Below are 14,641 nucleotides of genomic sequence, written 5' to 3'. Positions count from 1 at the left end.
ACCTGTGACTTTTCTCAACGCTGGTCACGATGGACCAATCACTGTCGTCTGCGATTACAGGATTCCACATATCATTTAATAATTTTACAGATGTTGCTATGTTCGTTATTCATTCATGTCAGATGTCAGTCTTTACGTTTATGAGATTCAAATGATTACATTTATTTGTAACAAGAAGGGACAAACAAAAATATGCAGATACGAAAGTAACTCAACAGAGGATTCGTATGAATGAGCCTCACTGCGTCCCCTGGAGGAAGAGACTTTCGTGCCTCGAGTTCCGTAATAACACCGTCTTTAGTTCAGAAAGGCGTATTTAAATCGGACATTTTATTTTCACACATAGCCAACAGATATACAAAATTATATAGATCAAATGCACATGTATTTAGATGAAGAAAGTGTTTGGGAAGGGAATAGTAATTCCGCTGCAAACATTCAGTGTTTATGAGACCACGCCGAGTAAACACTGAACAAGATAAATATCTGCAATCAAAACCATTGATTAATCTACCACAGACCCTTCTTTATGATCAGGTATGTTCCTGTTCTAAATTATGTTTTGTTCTTGAGCTAAATATCTTATACAATGCAATATTATTTATGGTTGAATGCTAAACTTAAGGACACAATTGAACTTTATAAGACAATGGCTCAATTATAAAATGCAATATTATTGTAATACATTGTCATATAACGTGGCTCAATACAATGTACAGTTGAAGTCAGAAGTTTACATACACCTTAGCCAAATACATTCAACTCAGTTTTTCACAATTCCTGACATTTAATCGTATAAAACATTCCCTGTATCAGGTCAGTTAGGATCACAACTTTATTTTAAGAATGTGAAATGTCAGAATAATAGTTGAGAATTATTTATTTCAGCTTTTATTTCTTTCATCACATTGCCAGTGGGTCAGAAGTTTACATACACTTTGCTAGTATTTGGTAGCATTGCCTTTAAATTGTTTAACTTGGGTCAAACATTTTGGGTAACCTTCCACAAGTTTCTCACAATAAGTTGCTGGAATTTTGGCCCATTCCTCCAGACAGAACGGGTGTAACTGAGTCAGGTTTGTAGGATTACTAGCTCGCACACACTTTTTCAGTTCTGCCCACAAATTTTCTGTCGGATTGAGGTCAGGGCTTTGTGATAGCCACTCCAATACCTTGACTTTGTTGTCCTTAAGCCATTTTGCCACAACTTTGGAGGTATGCAAAGCACCCCCACAACATGATGCTGCCACCCCCATGCTTCACGGATAGAATGGTGTTCTTGGGCTTGCAAGCCTCACCCTTTTTCCTCCAAACATAACGATGGTCATTATGGCCATTTTGTTTCATCAGACCAGAGGACATTTCTCCAAAAAGTAGGATCTTTGTCCCCATGTGCACTTGCAAACTGTAGTCTGGCTTTTTTATGGCAGTTTTGGAGCAGTGGCTTCTTCCTTGCTGAGCAGTCTTTCAGGTTATGTCAATATAGGACTCTTTTTACTGTGGATATAGATACTTGTCTACCTGTTTCCTCCAGCATCTTCACAAGGTCCTTTGCTGTTGTTCTGGGATTGATTGGCACTTTTCGCACCAAACTACGTTCATCTCTAGGAGACAGAATTCATCTCGTTCCTAAGTGGTATGATGGCTGTGTGGTCCCATGGTGTTTATACTTGTGTACTATTGTTTGTACAGATGAACGTGGTACCTTCAGGCATTTGGAAATTGCCCCAAAGGATGAACCAGATTTGTGGAGGTCCACAAATCTTGGCTGATTTCTTTTGATTTTCCCATGATGTCAAGCAAAGAGGCACTGAGTTTGAAGGTAGGCCTTAAAATACATCCCCAGGTACACCTCTAATTGACTCCAATTAGCCTTTCAGAAGCTAAAATAGGCTTGACATCATTTTCTGGAATTTTCCAAGCTGCTTAAAGGCACAGTTAACTTACTGTATGTAAACTTCTGACCCACTGAAATTGTGATATAGTCTATTAAAAGTGAAGCAATCTGTCTGTAAACAATTGTTAGAAACATTACTTGTGTCATGCACAAAGTTGATGTCCTAAACGACTTGACAAAACTATAGTTTGCTAATATGAAATCTGTGGAGTGCTTAAAAAATGAGTTTTAATGACTTAAACCTAAGTGTATGTAAACATCTGACTTCAACTGTAATTTTATTCAAAAATATGTTCAAACTATACTATTAAAATGTAGTTTTCAAATTTTCACAACATGCATTCTCCCCCATCACTGAATTAATCTGTGCGAATGTCATTGGTGAACTGATTCACAAGACTCATGACAGTGTGATGATTCAGATCTAGCGCCCTTAACAGGTTGAAACCCCATGTTATAAGGTTATTATTTACAGTTGAAGTCAGAAGTTTACATACACTTAGGTTGAAGTCATTAAAACTCATTTTTTAACCACTCCACAGATTTAATATTAGCAAACTATAGTTTTGTCGTTTAGGACATCAACTTTGTGCATAACACAAGTAATTTTTCCAGCAATTGTTTACAGACAGATTGTTTCACTTTTAATTGACTATATCATAATTCCAGTGGGTCAGAAGCTTACATACACTAAGTTAACTGCCTTTAAGCAGCTTGGAAAATTCCAGAAAATTATGTCAAGCCTTTAGACAATTAGCCAATTAGCTTCTGATAGGTGGTGTACTGAACTGGAGGTGTACCTGTGGATGTATTTTAAGGCCTACCTTCAAACTCAGTGCCTCTTTGCTTGACATCATGGGAAAATCATAAGAAATCAGCCAAGACCTCAGGAAAAAAATTGTGGACCTCCACAAGTCTGGTTCATCCTTGGGAGCAATTTTCAAATGGCTGAAGTTACCACATCCATCTGTACAAACAACAGTATCAGGAAGGAGACACATTCTGTCTCCTAGAGATGAACATAGTTTGTTGTAAAAAGTGCAAATCAATCCCAGAACAACAGCAAAGAACCTCGTGAAGATGCTGGAGGAAACAGGTAGACAAGTATCTATATCCACAGCAAAACAAGTCCTATATCATCATAACCTGAAAGACTGCTCAGCTAGGAAGAAGCCACTGCTCCAAAACCACCATAAAAAAGTCAGACTACAGTTTGCAAGAGCACATGGGGACAAAGATCTTACTTTTTGGAGAAATGTCCTCTGGTCTAATGAAACAAAAATTAAACTGTTTAGCCATAATGACCATCGTTATGTTTGGAGGAAAAACGGTGAGGCTTGCAAGCCGAAGAACACCATCCCAACCGTGAAGCATGGGGGTGGCAGCATCATGTTGTGGGGGTGCTTTGCTGCAGGAGGGACTTCACAAAATAGATGGCATCATGAGGCATATATCATTATTTTAAGAAATTAAGCAAGATAATTTATATTAGTTTAAAAACAAATAGATCAATTATTTTTTAATTAAAAAATACTATTGTTTATTTTAATGAAAATTTGAATTATTACAACACAAAACTAAAAAATATACAATATTATTTATTAATAAAAAATATAATTTATCTATTTTTGTCTAAACTAATATATTTGCTCAACGGTGGGATTCTGTAAGATGTATTAAAAAATGCAGTGTTATTTAAGGTCACGGTTACATTATTACGCCAAGATCATGGGTTCGATTCCCAGGGAACACACAAACTGATAAAATGTATACCCTGAATGCACTGTAAGTCATTTTGGATAAAAGCATCTGCCAAATGCATAAATGTAAAATGATTTAATTAATTCCCCAAAACATCAAACAGCCAAGGTTTTTGTTACAGAGAAGTGATTGAAACCCATGGCATCAGCTCAACCTCCAAACTTTTCCTGGGTGGATCCTGGTAAGGTGGCAGGGCTGGCAATGCCCAGAATGACCGCCCACTATCAGTACCTGCTTAACAATGGCATTAAGCATCTGGTGACCTTGAGTGAGCGCAAACCTCCTTACCATGATACCTGTCCAGACTTGACCCTTCACCATATCAGGATACATGACTTCTGCGCTCCAACATTTGATCAGATCAAGCGGTTCTTGTCTGTAGTGGAGGAGGCCAATGCAAGAGGAGAGGTAAAGACAAAACCATCTCTCAACTCTCATATAAAAGAAATAGTTCACCTGAAAATGAAGGGGTGGAAATAATTTACAAAATTAATCATTTACACACCTTCATGTTGTATCAATTCCTGTGTTTAGCTCATATCTGCATGTATTGGCAGGTATTTATATTCAATTTTATTTACTTCCCATTTACGAGAGACTGTGTTTGTCTATACTTGACTTTGGCAGGGTGTTGCGGTGCACTGTATGCATGGGTTTGGAAGGACAGGAACGATGCTCGCCTGCTACCTGGTGAAAAGCCGGAAAATCAGTGGAATTGACGCCATTAATGAGATCAGAAGCATTAGGCGAGGGTCCATTGAAACCAGAGAGCAGGAACAAATTGTGGTGCAGTTTTATCAACAAAACAAGGTTTAAAATAAGAACATTATTTTTACGATGTATAGTGAATTATAAAGCAATGAATAATAACTTGTTTCTAATTTATGTATTTATTTTCAAAGATCCCATGACTTTGTGCACTTTGTACATGCCTTACAGGTTGCTGTTACCTAAATAAAAGTTAAAAAAAAGTATTTAAAGTTACTCCAACATCCTGCTATTTACACTATTAATACTTATGATTGACATTGTGTTCTAAGTAAAATATAGAGTGAATTCAGGTACATTGAGACATTTCTAAACTTTTTAGTTTGTCTTTGGGAGAAACGCCAACAAAACTACATCTGGTAAAAAACCACATTAAGTTTTTACATTGATACCTGTTTGAGTCAAAAGATTAGAGCGTCTAGTTTCATTCAATATGCCATTTTTAAAATTTGAGCAATTTATTGTGAAACTTTAGCGCATTTTGTCCTTAGAAATTCTATATTCACTGTGCATTATTACATTGAGAATCAGTGGGTTCATTCAAAAGCTGAAAAATGTTGCTTTCAGAGACTTTATATGGAGTTAGAATGAACGTAAGGTGCATTTCGAACTGTTCTGAGACCAGTGCAGACAGACAGCACACTGGAGGTTAAGTCATTCACTAAATAGGGAGCAAGGGAGCATCATATAGCTCTCTATGCAGTTAAGCGCATTCACTCCTAAAATCTGATCAAAAGTTCAGTTTCAGGCTGCAGATGATGTTTGGACCACTCAACATCTTTGGCAGACATGGGACAATGATAATCAGTACATAGATTCAGAATTGTTCAAGCAATTTTTTTTTTTTTTTAACATGGTTGGCAGTGATTGGATGATGCTGGCCAATACTTTGGATCAGAATTAATTATGCTAATTTCTGATGTAATGTCTGTAATGTCTCAACATGAATAAGCAACACTCCTTGAAACATAATAAACAATTTGATTAAAAAAAATAAAAAATATGTAGGAATTTCTATAACTTGGAATTATTTAAAAATTCACAACCTAGTCTCACGGTCCACATACTGTATGTTGCCATCCATTTTTAGGAAAACTATTTGCTCATTATTTTTTATTTTTGTTTTTGCATGTGTATTAAATTTTAGTGCTACTAGTTACAAATCAAAAAGGTAAATGGAAAATGCACACAGCAGTTACGCTCGGGTCTCAGGAGGATATATCTTTAAGGCCCAATTGTCTTGAATTCATCCCGTGTCTATAAAACGTTGCAATTTTCATGCAGGTTGGGAGGGTTTGGACACAAACAATAAACTATATGTTTCTCTCTTAACGTGTTTACAGTCTTAATCTTTGTCACAATCTTAGTGGTTTTGCCTGTTTTGGAGTCATGAATCAAGATGCTTTGACTTTGTTTGAAGTGATCTTTGCCAAGGAAAACAGCTGCTGATGCTCCTTAAAGCTCAAATTCTCTGGAGCTCTGAGTCTTGAAGCTTTTGTGATCCATTTCACTACAAAAGTGTTAAAAAGCACATGATTTTCATTCAAATATTACAGCCAATATCCGCTAAAGTAGGTTATTATAGGAATAGCTCAACCAAAAATACAGTTCCGGGGCTGAGGGTGAGTAAATAATGACAGAATTTAAATTGTTGAGAGTCACCCAAGTGATAAATTCTCAGGTGTGACCTTGTTGTCATATCCTGTAGATTTCTGAGTAACTCCATCTGCAATTCCACGAGTCATCATCTGTGTTACAGCAATGTGTTAGATCTGAGCCACGGTTTACTCAATGATTGATTTTGAAATGAAATCCTTAGGGTAATTCCAAGCTGTGTTCTTCATAAAACTTACCTTCCATTTGCTGGACAGCAAGTGATTCAGTCTTACACAGCAGTCCTCTCTCTCTGTTGTTTGGCTAGACAGACAAACAAATGAATTATAAAAGCTTGCACATACAACATATACTTACAACTGCTTATTGTGATTGTGACTCACCTCTAAATCACTTCCTGGCTTAAGCCACATCTGTTCTGTCCTCTCATCTTCCTCATCCTCATGCATCTGAATCTCATCTCTTCTGAAACTAGTTCTAGAGAAAGCCTCCACAGGTGCTCACTCTGTTCTAGGATGTGCTGTACTTTGGCCTGTAACAGCTGCACTTCTTGTTCCAGCAGGTCTGTCATTTGATGGTTTTCCATCTACTCTTGAGCATCCCAATTCCATGGATCTCCAGTTGGGAGTTTTATCAGTCTTGCCAACCCTTTTGTACCCATTCTGATCAGGGTTAGCACTTAGGGTTCTGTTGTTTACATTATTCTGTGATGTCTTTTGAGGTTGGATGATGACTGTTGTTTTCTCCAGTACATGGGTAGATGATAAATGGATATTGGACATGAAACTTAAGAATAACAACAAAGAATTTAGGTTGAAATGAATATATCTGTATAAGGGAAAGTGTGTGTTTTATATACTGTTAAAGGAATATTCCGGATTCAATACAAGTTAAGCTCAATCGGCAGCATTTGTGGCATAATGTTGATTACCGCAAAAAATAATTTTGACTCATACCTCCTTTTCTTAAAACGAAAGAAAAAGTCGAGGTTACAATGAGGCACTTACAATGGAAGTGAATGGGGGCCTATTTTTATAAAAGCACCTACTTTAATTCTTCTGCTAAAACTAATTTATTATTTGAGCTATAAATTTTAAATCGTTTCCAAGTTGTAAAATTAGATACTAACCTTTTCTATGTAAAGTTATAAGTCATTTTATCACACTAAAATCATGTTAACACACATATTGTTTATGTCTTGTGGCTATACTTTTGAAACGGTGAGTATTTTAATGTTTACAGATTGGCTTCCATTTTAAGTGTCTCACTGTAACCCAGATTTTTGTCAAAACTATATTTTTTTGTGTGTGGCAATCATCATTAATGCTGTCGATTGAGCTTAACTTGTATTGAACCTGTTAAATAACTCTGTACTGGCCAAAAATTTAATTTTTCTGTCACTTCACCAGACTCAATTATATAGACTGTAAACTCTAATTAGATAATACCAATATATCTAAATTACATGTCTATCGCCATTGATTTCAAAGTCAGGATAGGACAATTTTCACATTACTGTACTTAAACTTTGCTAAATTTAATAAATAATATTTAGTTTAAGCCAAAATCAGTGTTCTTTGCTGCCCAGCCAAATTATGAAAATATAAGAGGAGATGATTGATATTTTTCCTTTGTGGTTGTTGAAGTCTCTGAGATGGTGTTGGTCGAATCCGAATCAGTGGCTTCAACACCTCTAATGAGGATTTGTTGTGGTTTTCATACTGGTGGTGTTTTGAAGAGGTGGGTTGGATTGCCACTACAGGGGCTGGACTGACTGGCTGAAAGAAGGCGTTTCCTTTTGCTCAGGTCTTGCTGCATCTTCAAGTACTTTGATCTTTCCACTAGGGGTCGTCCTTGATCTATACTGCAAAGATTGTCTTGAGAGTGCGCCTGTTTCTGAACACAACCATGTCAAATCAACAATTTTTGAAACTTCCCCCAGCTGTATTTTTGGATTTTGTTAAAGCTTTTTCTTAAGATAGATAAACATTAATGATGATGAAAGCCAAAATATCAAATTCCCTGAATCAGTATTTCAATCAATAAGTAGCTAACTCATTATTTTGTAGAGAGGGGTCAAAATGACAATTTTCGCATATGACTTTGAAGCAAAACTACAGAAAAAAAGTTACTTTAGAAAGGTGTTAGCATCATTATTTTATTTTTACACAGAGATAAGTAGGTCTATTACATAAATCAGTTGACTTAAGCAACCCTCATTGCATTATACGCCAATGCGGAGTCCAAATATGGGGGGGGGGGGGTTTCATACATTTTTTTCACACAGAAAATGTTGGTTGTTTTTCCAAGGTTTCATTGCCTATAACTCTAGAAGTATTAAAGCTATCTTAACATCCTTATGAATTCTGGTTCTGAACAAAATGTCCTTTTTGTATCTTCATTTTTAAGGCCCTGTTTAATTAATTCCCAGAGATATGGGGCTCTCAATGTGGCTACATACAAATACATTTTACCTATTTTCAATGGTTGAAAACCAAATCATCTGAAAAACGACATGATATTGTCTCAAATATCACTGGAATCCAATTCAAAGTCACCTTTAAAAGCATTTGGATACTTCTGCCACACTTATAAATGTATGCATGTCTTTGCAAAAATGGCTCACAAAAGCGAACTTGGTTCCTAGCAAAGCTCTAGCAGCATTTGTTTACAGAAGCCATTTACTGATATTTGGTTCTAATTCCATGACATTCAGACATTTGTAAGTGTGACTTAAAGTGTCCAAATACTTTTCGGGGCCACTCTATATGTCAAGATGTAGCTTTGCGTCTCAACAAACTAATGCAAAGTTCATGGAACTGCAAATATTAAACACTGTTTCAATGCAATAAAATGTACAGAACAAAAACCATAAATGCAACAAAAGAATACCATAATGTTAACCTTTTGCTGATTCCTGGAGAATTTAGCAATATGTTGAGACTGGTCAGGGCTGGGTGCTTTATTGCTCAGTGGTTTAGATGCTGGCAGGGTTTGATATAGCCTGTGATAAGTTTCCAAAATACCCACATCTGAAGAAGTACTTCTGGGTGCCCACTGGGGAAGGGGGAAAATTAAACATGAGATGAGATTTTTGTAGTGAAGCCAAGGGGATAAACCTTAGGTGATATACTTAAAAAACATTAAAGTTTATCTGCACTCACAGATTTTAGGGAGACCTGAATTGACAGGCATTTCCTGGTTAGCTAATGGCAGAAGTAGAATAGAACACGACAGTCTAAAAATGTGACATTATTTATGTGCAATTATACAGGACACTCACATGCCAGGCTGGGGTTTGAACGGTACTCCAGTTTCTTTTTGATCAATTTCTGGTTTTGTTTCTTGTTTGGTCTGCTGAGTGTGTGCTGATTTCTCCATGTCTTTGATAGTCTTGATAGACACAAAAGTTTCTGTGCCATCACAGACATCAGAAACACTGGACTGGTGTTGGGAGATGAGATTACGCTTGCTCCAAAGGAGGAGGCAATGCGTCATTCTCAACAGTGCCACAACTGTTGGCGGTTTATATATGCCACAACTGTTATGTTGTCTGTGTCAACCAGGACATGACGGTTTGCTATTTCTGAGTGAAAAGCCTTTAAGGCTAGAAATACAGCCGATAGCTCTAGGCAGTTGATGTGCCACACTCTCTTCGCCCCTGTCCAGGTGCCGAAAGTCGGGCATCCATCGCACACCACCCCCCAGTCTGTGTCGGAAGCATCTGTAGTCACCACTTTCCACCTGAAAACTTGCCCCAGCACGACACCTCACTGGTAAAATGCAGGATCTGTCCATGGTGCTAAAGCAGCTATACAGCGGCGGGATATAGTGATGCGCATGCACCCTTGGTGCCAAGCATGTCGTGGCACACAGCGCTTTAGCCAGCACTGAAGAGGTCTCATGTGTAAGAGACCTAATGGAATGATGGATGCCGCTGCTATAAATCCCAATGTTTTCTGAAACAGCTTCAGTGGAAGTGTTCTCCCCAGTTTGAACTGAGACAGACACTGTAGAATGGCCTGAACGTGCTCACTCATGAGGTGCGTGTGTCCGCTCGTGGAGTTGAGGCGGACTCCCAAAAAGGAGATTTGTTGGCTGGGGGAGAGTGTGCTCTTCGCCCAGTTCACATTGAGGCCCAAGCTGTTCAGATGCTGAAGCAGTAAGTCTCTGTGCTGGCATAACAGAGCCTCTGATTGCGCCAGTAACAGCCAATCATTGAAGTAGTTCAATATGCGCATGCCGCTCAGTCTCAGAGGGGTGAGAACCGCATTGATGGACTTTGTGAATGTGCGAGGAGCCAGAGACAGTCCAAAGGGCAGGACTCTGAATTGATATGCTGTTCCCTCGATATACTCCGGCTGTGATAGACTCCGTTTGGGAATAAAGTGTCTCATAGCCTGTGACTGCTCCTGAGTCATGACATAATGCTCAGCAAACTTATTCACAGAGCCACCAAAGAGGCTGGATGGAGACACTGGAGCATCCAAAAGAGTGTCTTTTTCCTTATCACTCATTTCTGTGGTGATCAGCCATATATGTTGATACAGAACTGCCAGGTTGCCCATGGACTTGCCGATGGCCTGCGCAGTGACTTTCGTGGCATGCAGTGCTAAGTCTATAGCAGTGCGGAGCTCTTTGAATGTCTTTGGATCGAAGCCGTGCTCTGTCCATTTGCTTGAGGAGCTACGTGGAGCACCGTCATTGCGTGGAGTGCTGATCCAGCTTATTCTGCTTCTGAGTAAGCTTTTCCCGCCGGTGCAGATGTTTGTCGACATGGTTTGGAAGGATGTATGGGGTGTTATTTCCATGGCCTGTTACTCGCTGGGCAGAGTGTGCCGCTCCTCCACAGGGGATATTTGGGGATAACCGTTTTCTTCCCCATGATCCTCATTAGAGAGGGTGGTATCATTGCACGAGCGCGCCGAGAAGTGCATGCGCCTGGACTTAGACTGTTCCTTATGAAGTTTGGGAAGAATGGGGCAGATTTGCGAGATGCGGCCTTTTGACGGCGTCCGGACTGCAGGAACCATTCATTGAGGTGAGACTGTTCAGGTTCCTCTGGTGGAGACCACTCAAGGTGAAGCTCTTTGACCACATCTCCCTGTCAGTGGGGTGTGCACGTTCCTCGCCCTCGCTGGGGGGAGGGGCGGCAGCATCATCCACTGACCACTCGCCTGATGCAGCGAGAGACATGACATCATCATTATTATCCCCAGCATCAGAACCGCTGTATGAGACGAGGCCGCCTGCTCTTTCAGAAGGCCAGATTTCGTCTCGCACATAGTGTATCGATAAGCATGCGCTTGATAGAGATTGAGGGGCTCACGGGGCATGTGCCGCCACGAGGACCACCTCAAAGTCATCGTGCTCGACCTTGCGGCCCCACCGTGCCTCCTCGTGTGACTCCTCGGGTATCACAGAAGAGGCAGGTGGGAGGGCGCGTGAGGCTGAATTGTCCCTCAGAACAAGGGTGATTTGTGAGCGAAGCGTCTTTAGACTCATGCTCTCAGAGTGAGGACAGTTTGTCCCCATGAGAGCTGTCTCTGCGTGGGAGCGGCCCAGACAGTAAACGCAGCTCTCATGCTGATCTGACGGTGGGATGTGCCTCTCGCACAAGGAACACTTACGGAACAACATCTTTAGAAAGACGCGAACAAATAAATGACTCTTTTAGATATATAAATATATAAATAAATATACAGTATATTTATATTTATATAACACAATATACATACAGTTGCTTTGTAAGGAAACACAAACCCTGCCAAAGTGCTGCGGGGAATCAGGATGCTGAGGCTCATTCACCAACGAAGCTTCAAGCGGCGAGGCGGTGTGATGTTCGCCAGAGCACTGCAGGGGAGCAGAAAGTCTTCCCGCAAAGATTCCGCCCGCTGACTCAGTTTCGCGCCAAAATAGGCGGGGCTCAAAAACCATAGCCAATATTAAAATATTGCCATTATTGTAGAGAGGTTTCAACTAAGTCGTGCAAGAAGACACACCCCATATGCGTTAATAAATGCAATGTCAAGTGTACTGCATCGTAAGGGAATCACTGTTAATAATAGCCATGATTTGTGTGTCAGTAGATGAAAATGATTAATAATACTTACATTCTCTGTCATTTAACAGAGCCTATATCCATATCTTGTACCACATTTTCCATGCATATAAAAAGAACATGTCCCATTTAACAAGGACGCACAAAATAATGTAAATCCATATTTTTATTCTTCCAGTTCATTGCATACAGTCCATTTACACTACAAAATTCTTATGAATGTACTGTCTTTGTTTATATCACTGGAGCTTGACAGGGAATGGACTGTATAAGATAAACGTCGGAGATAAACCTCCATTGACCTGATTAGAGCCTATGCGTGATTTAATTTGATAAAATCGCTTACTATTCTTTTCTGTGTAAAGTTATAGCCAATTTTACAACTTCGTTGCCACTAAAACACTAAAACCCCAAACGATGGTAAAAACAACGATTTAACAAATTTACAGCTCAAATAATACACAAGTTTTAACATAAGAATTAATTAAAGTGATTTTATAAAATTATATGCTTTGAATTTCTGTCTTGAAACCCTCAAAAATTGGCTCCATTGTAACTTTGATTTTTGCTTTTTTTTAAAGAAATGGATGGACGAGTTTAAATAATTTTTTGTGGTAATCAACATTAAGCCACAAATACTGTCAATTGAGCTTAACTTGTATTGAATCTGGAATGTTCCTTTTAGGTGTCACAAGCAGAGCATGTAATGCTTTGGTACCTTTATGACAGATGGGCTCTAAAAACTCCTGAAATCCTTGCAGAATGCCACGCATGGAATCACATGAATAAACATCCCCAGGCAACATGAACGGCAGGTGAATATTTAGTTCCTCGTCCAGCCAGATGTCTCTACCCTCTCCCCTCAGGATGTCTGCTGTGGCCTCCACCAAGGCCATCATGCTCTTCATCAGACCCTATAAATGACAAACTCTGTAGACACCATCTTTCAATGCAACACTAGAACATCCATGCATTGCTTCATGGTTTTGTTGGTACACTACATGGCCTAAAGTGTGTAGACACCCAAACACCACACCCTTATGTACTTAAATTTGGGGTACTGTCATGCTGGAACAGAAAAGGGCTCTTCCTAAACTGTTGCTACAGAGTTGGTAGCACACAATTCTCTAGAATGTCAATGAATGCCATAAAATTGAGATTTGTCTTCAATGGAATTGTGGCATGGGGGGGCATGCCTTTTCAGGTCTCTCTCCACCATCACTATAATCAGAGACAGGTGCTAGAGTAATCATAACCTAGGTGACGATCCTTACCACTCTCCCTCTCCCGCAGACTGACACATGACCACGCCCACCCATGCCACATATTTTAAAGGATCTGGCCTAAACTTGTAAATTATTAGGAGGTGTATGCATAATTTTGACCATGTAGTGTGCTTTTCCTCAACTTACTGGTGGAAAGTGGGGTTGATTTGGGGCATAGCGGTATTTGCTCATCAATGCCCATAACTGCAGAGAGTTCAACTTGTAGCATGTGGACTGAATTGTCTGAGCGTCTTGTGTAGAATAAATAGTCATGGTCAGAACCATTGTTGCCTGAGGGGGGACAACAGAAGAGTTCTTATCATTTTTAAGGAAATAACCATCATAATACAGACCAGGATGAGTCTTTTGCTTTTGATCTAAATTATAGTTCAAAGCGCCAGCTAAATAAAATAAATGACATTTTTCATAATTTTTCTTGACTTATCCTGCATCGGCATCTGTTTGTCTACTCCTCTGTAACCTTTTTTGCATTAGCAACCAAATATTTGTGGTACAAAAAACACTGATCAGTACAAACAATGATTAACCTTGTTTCTTTGTCTTGGTTATATTGTCTTATATCTTGTGTAGATACCGTAAGTATGAGATTCCGACTCGTAAAAGTTGTCCACGTCTTCGTGGAACTCGTAATTACAAGTTACAAAATTACAAACCTCAGAATTCTATGAAAGCTCTGACTTGACCATTGTGACGTCATTTAAAAAGTCATTTATTATGGGAGTTTCTAGAAATATGGACAGGTTTCTGGGCCATGTTACACAAACGTTGTCATGCAATTTCGGTATTTTTTCGAATGCCATCCATGTGTGGTAAGATATCAAACCAGTTATATCTGAGAATCAACGTCACAAAAACAGCCCCAAAGTTGTTACTAAATTAAAAATGCCTTCATTTACGTTTTTGAAGCCGAGTACAAATGCAATTCACAAAACTAAAACTAATTTTACGGCGCTAATGCAATTGGATTACAATGTGAATATGAAATTATGTTTATATGGGCATAGAATGATGAGTATCAGGTGACCAGAATGTGTAAGTGAAAGTGGAGATATATAGTAAAAAAGGACTTTATCTGTTTCTCAACCACACTTATCATATCGCTTCTGAAGATATGGATTTAAGCACTGGAGTCGTATGCATTACTTTCATGCAGCCTTTATGTGCTTTTTGGAGCTACAAAGTTTTGGTTCCCATTAACTTGCATTGTATGGACCTACAGAGCTGAGATATTCTTCTAAAAATCTTTGTTTGTAT

General features: G+C 39.1%; 1 protein-coding gene and 1 long non-coding RNA gene across 3 annotated transcripts; one reads left to right on the top strand and one right to left on the bottom strand.

Moving 5' to 3' along the window:
* The first annotated feature begins 282 nt into the window (after nt 1-282).
* On the top strand, nt 283-4,632 carry LOC127455337 (dual specificity protein phosphatase 23-like). 2 transcript variants are annotated; one of them, XM_051723142.1, is made up of 3 exons: nt 283-537; nt 3,762-4,066; nt 4,286-4,632. In XM_051723142.1, exons 2-3 carry the CDS (start codon nt 3,797-3,799, stop codon nt 4,472-4,474), a joined length of 459 nt encoding a protein of 152 aa, XP_051579102.1. In that variant the 5' UTR covers nt 283-537; nt 3,762-3,796; the 3' UTR covers nt 4,475-4,632. The 2 variants fall into 2 exon arrangements, with proteins under 2 accessions (XP_051579102.1, XP_051579101.1); XM_051723141.1 differs by having other exon boundaries at nt 291-537; nt 3,780-4,066.
* A 616-nt stretch (nt 4,633-5,248) lies between these two features.
* On the bottom strand, nt 5,249-6,400 carry LOC127455339 (uncharacterized). Its single transcript, XR_007899659.1, has 3 exons — nt 6,280-6,400; nt 6,089-6,174; nt 5,249-5,936 (listed from the first exon to the last, which is right to left on the bottom strand). It is a non-coding gene; the product is annotated as an uncharacterized LOC127455339 (long non-coding RNA).
* Nucleotides 6,401-14,641: the final 8,241 nt, after the last annotated feature.

Source organism: Myxocyprinus asiaticus, chromosome 17 (genome assembly GCF_019703515.2).
Source record: "Myxocyprinus asiaticus isolate MX2 ecotype Aquarium Trade chromosome 17, UBuf_Myxa_2, whole genome shotgun sequence".
Classification (NCBI taxonomy): domain Eukaryota; kingdom Metazoa; phylum Chordata; class Actinopteri; order Cypriniformes; family Catostomidae; genus Myxocyprinus; species Myxocyprinus asiaticus.
This window is presented reverse-complemented; position numbering and strand designations above follow the sequence as displayed.

What these genes read in the sequence shown, in the direction of transcription:
- LOC127455337 (XM_051723142.1), top strand. Translation starts at nt 3,797, where the DNA reads ATGGCATCAGCTCAACCTCCAAACTTTTCCTGGGTGGATCCTGGTAAG. An exon ending in AGGCCAATGCAAGAGGAGAG is followed by an intron (nt 4,067 to 4,285) that starts GTAAAGACAAAA and finishes TGACTTTGGCAG; the next exon opens with GGTGTTGCGGTGCACTGTAT.